The sequence below is a fragment of the Nanorana parkeri genome, unplaced genomic scaffold (genome assembly GCF_000935625.1).
Source record: "Nanorana parkeri isolate BGI_ZX_2015 unplaced genomic scaffold, ASM93562v1 scaffold1158, whole genome shotgun sequence".
Classification (NCBI taxonomy): Eukaryota; Metazoa; Chordata; class Amphibia; order Anura; family Dicroglossidae; genus Nanorana; species Nanorana parkeri.
The window spans coordinates 77,218-83,819 of record NW_017307426.1 but is presented as its reverse complement, the minus strand read 5'-3'; the positions used below and the strand labels follow the sequence as shown (position 1 = coordinate 83,819).

Genomic DNA, 6,602 nt, shown 5'->3' with positions numbered 1-6,602 from the left:
TATTGTGTTTAAAAGAGCACTATGGGTCAACTGCAGTTAGTGCACAGAAAAAGTACATTGACAGCTGGCATGGTGATCAAATGATCAGGAATCAGGCTGCTTGGTTCCCGAACAATAGTAGATACCAGGAGCTGTCACTAACAGCGTAGTCTCACAACTAGGAAAGTTACACAGATTACAGCCATAAACTGGATAATACTTAAGCAAAACAGGCCTTTACATTACTTTGTTGTGTTTTAGCTTGCCTAGGTGGATCTGAAAGGCCATGTCATGGGAACGGTTTGTGTAGTGGTGATGGGACCAGAGGAGGAGACGGGACTTGCAGCTGCAAGGAAGAGTATACAGGACCATTTTGTCTTGAATGTGCAGATGGATACTACAGCTCTGAAAGAAATGACTCTCATTCTGTATGCAGTGGTAATTGCTGTTTGCATTATCTAATTTTACATTATCTGATTTTATTTATTTAAAAAAATGTAAATACTTATTGTTCATGTATGATTTCCCAGTGCCTTAACCAATTAGACACGTGTGGAGGAATTAAAAGCTTGCCATACCATTCAGGCATCCATTACACTTTCAAAAACTAATTTAAAAAAATGATTATTTAAAGGCACCACCGTTAGGAACTAAATAAATGTTTTTGTTTAGCCCAGAGCTCTTTTTTAAGAGCGGGCTCTCTGCATATTTTCCAAAAATATCCTAAATCCTGCTGTGAAGCCGCTACATTAATGTTCTTCCCTCTCTGCTCTTGCTGCCTTAGAATGTAACAGCCCAAGAGGATCAATATGAGATTTTACAACTATTGGAAATCTGTGGTGTGATTTGAATAATGTCTTCCTCTTTTAACTGAGAAGAAAAAGTAAATAACGAGATACGTATCTTGTTTTAGCTCACTGTTGACAGTGAATAGAGGAAGTATCAGCGGGGTCACTAACTGTTGGAAAATCTCTGTTGCATCTTCAGAAATGACCAATTTTGGCCACAGGGTGTATACATAAATGGCCCGATCCTTTCCAAACATTAGATGGGAGGCAATGTTAGGCCATTTAAACCAAATCTAGTCTATAAGCGGTATGCATCTACCCTTACTAACTTTAAAGTGTAATTTCCCAAAACGCCTACAAGCAGCCCAGTTGTATCCATAGCAGAAGAAATCTGATAGGGAACTATACAAACAGGCACAAAACGGAATTGCAGTTCCTCACTTGAGTCATCTTTCACTCAAAATAAATAGTTTTGGGCTGCTTTTTTTTTTTTTAATTCGGTAGTAGTAAAAAGTTACAGATTAGCATGAAACTGCAGGTACTTTCTTATATAAACGATGCAGCAGTTTAGTTGGTTGAATGATGTGACTTGGAACTGATATTGCTTGGGTAGAGGGGTTTATGTACAAAACTGAAGAACAATAAGCTGGAAATAGTTGCTCCTTGCATCCATCTAGATTCTTTTTTTTTAGTTGCTCATTGTACTTAGAGATTGAAATATGAAACCTGACAACTTGCAGTTTTTCTTACCTAACTGCGGGTTTCTTTCCAGAAAAACTGAACATCATAAAAAATATAGTAAAAGGTAGAAGATGAACTGGAAGCGGGAGTTTCCAGTAAGATAGCAATACTTCAGCTGTCAAACTTCTGTAGACTGATGTCCACAATTTTTTTTCAAACATAAGAACTGTGATTTTTAGTTACTAGCTAACAAGATTTTTCTTGTCACACGATGTCTGCAGTGTGAACTGAGGTAGTTCTGTGTAAGAGGAAGACTACGTTTACCACTGCTTAGAGTGCTGTACTGCTGTTCAGCTTTTATTTAATCCTTCTCACTTTCCTAGCTTGTCATGAAGCATGTAAAACTTGTCACGGAGAAACAAATAAAGACTGCAAAGTGTGTAAAGACGGATGGAAAGAAGAAGATGGAAGCTGTGTAGGTTGGTATCTCCATCAACAAAATAAATTAGTTTTAAATTGAACACTATTTGACAGGATCATACACAGCCTTCATTAGAGGTCCACCCAGAGTGGGATAAGAGCCCCTTTAAAGGTTAAGTCTGCTTAGAACTCATATTTTAGTGATGGATTAATGTTGGTGAGTTGGATTCCTCTCTTGGTGGTGGAACCCCTAGCAATGCCTCCTATAATCTTGCTGCTGCTGAAATATCTGCAATCTATGATAAATTAAGATGTATCCACCCAAAAATTCTACATTTTAGTCAACTGAACATTTGTATGTATTGATCATCTACAAATGTATTGATCATCGACCATTTTGTTTTGCATACAGACCAAGATGAATGCGCTGCAGAAAAATCTCCTTGTAAAGAGAGTCAGTATTGTTTAAACACAGAAGGATCATATTCATGTAAAAGTAAGTATATTACCTATTTCCACGAATAAAAGTTCTGTTGGTTAAATCCCATGCACACGGGGCAAATGGCTGTGGCTGCGGATTCTTGCACCAGGAATCACAAGTTGGTCCATACAGCTGTGGCCGCTCTGCCCGTACATATGAATATTAGCCTGACAGCACCCACATTTGTTCCTGACCGTTCACATGTAATTGTAGATGGAACGGTTGTCTGAGGTTAGGGATAGCTAATTGCCCTGGATGCAACCTGTGTGCATCCGGGGGCAATCATCTATCCCTAACCGCAGGTAACCCTTACATCTATGATTACATGCTGACAGCCACGGGCAGATGCAGGTGTTGTCTGCCTGTCATTCACTTGGGCAGGCAGAGCGGCGACAGCTGTACAGACCCACCTGTGATTCATGTGGCAGAAATCCATAGCCACAGCTATTAGCTCCATGTGCATGTTGCCTTAAACTAGCACAAACAGCAAAGCATCGATGTGAAAATATACAGTAGCATCCATAGCAATCATCTGACTTCAGGGAAATTAAGTGACATTGTTACTGCCCTTTGCTTTTAATTTCTGTTACACTCAGAAATGGTTTTCCACAATGCTATCACACACTGAAGGAGGGATGGGACTTTGTCAGTGGGACTCTGAATAAAATGTTCCCTACCATTTGATTTGCCCTATGGAGTATTGTTCTACTGCAGCAGCAGGAAGAGGTGCTGTATGGGAACTGTACAGTGGCACTGACAAGAATGAAATGTTTAAATGTTCATGTGTCTATGTAGCTGTGAGCCTGGTGCTTTCAAAGTCTTGGTCACCAGTCTCGGCACTTTCATACATGATATTGATTGTGTTAACACATATTAAGCTTTGATTGTTTTGCTGTTTTATTAGAGTGTGATGAAAGCTGCTCTGGGTGTACTGGCGAGGGTCCAGAGAAGTGTACAGAGTGCTCAGCCGGATATGTGTTAGAGGATAACAAATGTACAGGTAAGACAATGATCCAAACTGCAATTAAAAACTGAGAGATTATGACCCTTCCACACTGTGCCCAGAAATGAAGAAAAAGCTTTTGCTGGAATTCTGCCTTCCAAGTTCTTTTAACCATCAGATATACGAATATAAGGACAATTTAATGGGTTTGTAGGGGGTTGAATAAATGCCCCTCCATGCAATTCATTTTTTTAACCACTTTGTGTGGTGCTGGAAAGACAGCCATGGTGAATCTCCAAGTCCAGGGGCAGAATACATGGACTCCTGAGATTACATAGGAAATCTGATGACATTTTGGGATTTCGGGCAGGTAACCTTTTTAGGATCCACTTCTCTCCTGCCTCTTCTTGCTGTTATACTACATTGCAATAGTGGTTACTATTACTGGCTGAGATCACGATTCCAAGAGATGTTTTACTTACCGAAGAGCTGCATGAGTGAGAGGTGAATTGGGAAGGACTTGAGCTTGTTACCATGAAGTAAAAAACACTTTAAAAAATTGCTAGCCCACTTCTGTAAACATTGCAAAAACAGTGGCTGTTCCAAATAAAGTGGCTGTTCCAAGTGGCTGTTCCAAATAAAGAGTATATAACTGGGTCCTATAGGGGCAAATACTTTGTGACTGGAGTAGCTAAATATTTAAGGGCTTGTTCAAACCAGCATTTGGCTGTGCTGGTCATAATGCGTTCTCAACACAAGGACAAGGCAGATAGGACATATTTTCTGTGGTGTCAGTTCACACCAAAGCACTGCGTTGTCTTGAATGGAAAAAAAACTAAGGACAGGTTGCATTTTTATGCAGTGGATTGTGGGATGTTGAAATTGCATGCCAGCGTGTGTGCATCATGCGCACTGTTGCATACATTATGGAGTGAATGAGTCCTAATTTGGAATGAGCTTGTTTATTTTATGTGAATTGTGATTGTAAAGGCAAGTGTTTGCATTTTTCAAAACAATTTGTAGGGTAAGCACTTTTACCTGCATTTTATACCCGATGTCCTATGCTTTTTTTGCGCATAGTGCATTGTTTTGTCATACATACAACAGTAATGACATTATGCTTATTACCTGTTTTCAGATATAAATGAGTGTGAGAATCTTGAGAAAATATGTGTCCGAGAAAATGAGGATTGTGTAAACACTCCTGGGACCTATAAATGTGTCTGTGCTGAAGGCTTTGGAGAACAGGAAGGACAATGTGTTGCCGTTACAAAGCCAGGTAATATTTGTGTGATTGTATTGGTAGATAAATCCATTACACTTCCACTGACCATTTTAGAAGTTGGGCACGCAGTACACAAGTGGTTCTTTCACTCAGCTGGTCAGCAGATTGCCATTTATAGCAATGGTGCAGCTTGGATGACCATTTTAAGACAGTGGTTGACCTGCTTTACAATGCATTTCTCTTGACACAGATTGTCCTGTTGAGCTGCATTTGAATCAAAGGCAAGAGAGGCCTTTGCTGTAATTTTCAATTGATTGCATGCATAAGAGTTCCACTGTGTACAAATTTAAAACCAGTGTTTGAAAGCAACATCCATGTACACAGGTAAAATAGGCTAATTGTCAGAAACAATGTCTGCCTTAAGCTGGCCATACACCTATGGATTATCTGCAGATTTTCTCTGGTCAGATGGAAAAAGTGCAACAGATTCCTCCATCTACGCTAAACTGTGGATGGTGGAATCTCCCACTGTGCCAAGCTTCAGTATCTTGCTAGGCGGCCCCGCTAGCTCTCAAAACACCTGAACAATGCCTGCGTCCAATCAGATTGTTCAAGTATTTTGACAACCAGCAGGGCTGGCTAACAAGATACTGAAGCTTGGCACAGTGGGAGATTCCACCATCCACAGTTTAGCGTAGATGGAGGAATCTGTTGCACTTTTTCCATCTGACCATAGAAAATCTGCAGAAAATATATAGGTGTATGGCCAGCTTTACAAAGATCTGGTTTTGATTGATTTTTGCAGTTAATGATATAATAACCATGCTATAGCTACTTCAAGACATTCTCCCATACCAAACATTTCCATTTCAGGAAAAAGTATAACCAGACTGGAGGGCTTTTTTTTGTTTTTTTGTTCCTTTGGAGCACCACAGCATAACCTTGTGGTTATACTTTTTCATAGCTCCCATAATTCCTTCTTCATAGAAGCCATCTTTCTTATATTTTCATTGATGATGACCAACAAGCCTGGACCAGCTTTATGCAGTCTGGAATAAATGGCTCTATAATATTGGGCTGTATCTGTACTGTAAACCAGTGGTTCTGGATGTACAGTTGGACAAGGGGCATAAAGGAATGTTTTACATGGCCCCTCCCAATTATTAATGGAGAATGGGCCCAGCCTATTTTATCTTTGTAATAGAAGTGATGACAGTTCAATACCTTCTGCTTTAAGAAGGTTTTTCAATGCATCACAGAGGATTAGTGGTGGGAAATTTGCTTTCTTTCACCCAACTATCTATAACCTGTCTAGTTATACTTTTTCAATATATTATTTAGTAAATTAATATTTGGTTTTCCATGTACCACATAGCACCGATGTTCTCTTTGCACAATAGTGAGAATATCCTATATAAATATTTGTGTGAGATACAGTATGTTCAAAAGTCAGAATGTCCAAACACATGTAGATTATTGTTTTAAACATCATGCTTTTGATTGTTTTACTCCATAGATGAAGAAACTGTTACTCAGCAGAATGTGACATCTGAAGCAAAACAAGAATCAATAGCTGTACATGAGGATCTCTGACCAACAGCCTCAATTTAAATATTGTTTTAAGTTATTGGACTCCAACCTGTTATGTGAATAACAAGTTCGCCAACGGTTACTTTATCTGGTATTCAGATGGGATTTGCCCTAAAGGCTGCACACATTCCTTTGTATAAAACAAGGAGGGGAATTTATGAAAACTGTAGCAGACAAATTCTGGAGCAATGCCTCAGGATAATCAATCAGCTTCTTTTTTCAGTTTGTTCAGTTAAGATTTGAAAATGAAAGAGAGGCTGATTGGTTATCCTGGGCCACTGCTCCAGAATTTGTCTGCTCCAGTTTTCAGAAATTCCCCTTCGATGTGTCTTATATTTTGATAACACTTTCTATTAAATGTTTATTCAGTGAAATTGTGGATTTGAGTTTTTATTTAGTGATATAAGCAAGCCCTGGTTACCAGAGGTGCACCAAAATAGAAATGTAAAAACCCAAAAAGAAACCGAAATAAAAAAATTTTTATTAAATATTTTT

The 6,602-nt window shown here is 39.0% G+C and overlaps 1 protein-coding gene across 1 annotated transcript in view; it reads left to right on the top strand.

Moving 5' to 3' along the window:
- CRELD2 (cysteine rich with EGF like domains 2) overlaps positions 1–6,247 on the top strand; it is an 18,017-nt gene extending 11,770 nt beyond the window's left edge. The window contains exons 5-10 of the mRNA XM_018568234.1: positions 241–417; positions 1,832–1,927; positions 2,281–2,364; positions 3,254–3,349; positions 4,431–4,571; positions 6,034–6,247. Of these exons, the coding sequence (XP_018423736.1) occupies positions 241–417; positions 1,832–1,927; positions 2,281–2,364; positions 3,254–3,349; positions 4,431–4,571; positions 6,034–6,110 (671 nt within the window). The 3' untranslated portion in view covers positions 6,111–6,247. The remainder of the gene's footprint in view (positions 1–240; positions 418–1,831; positions 1,928–2,280; positions 2,365–3,253; positions 3,350–4,430; positions 4,572–6,033) is intronic.
- The last annotated feature ends 355 nt before the right edge of the window (positions 6,248–6,602 follow it).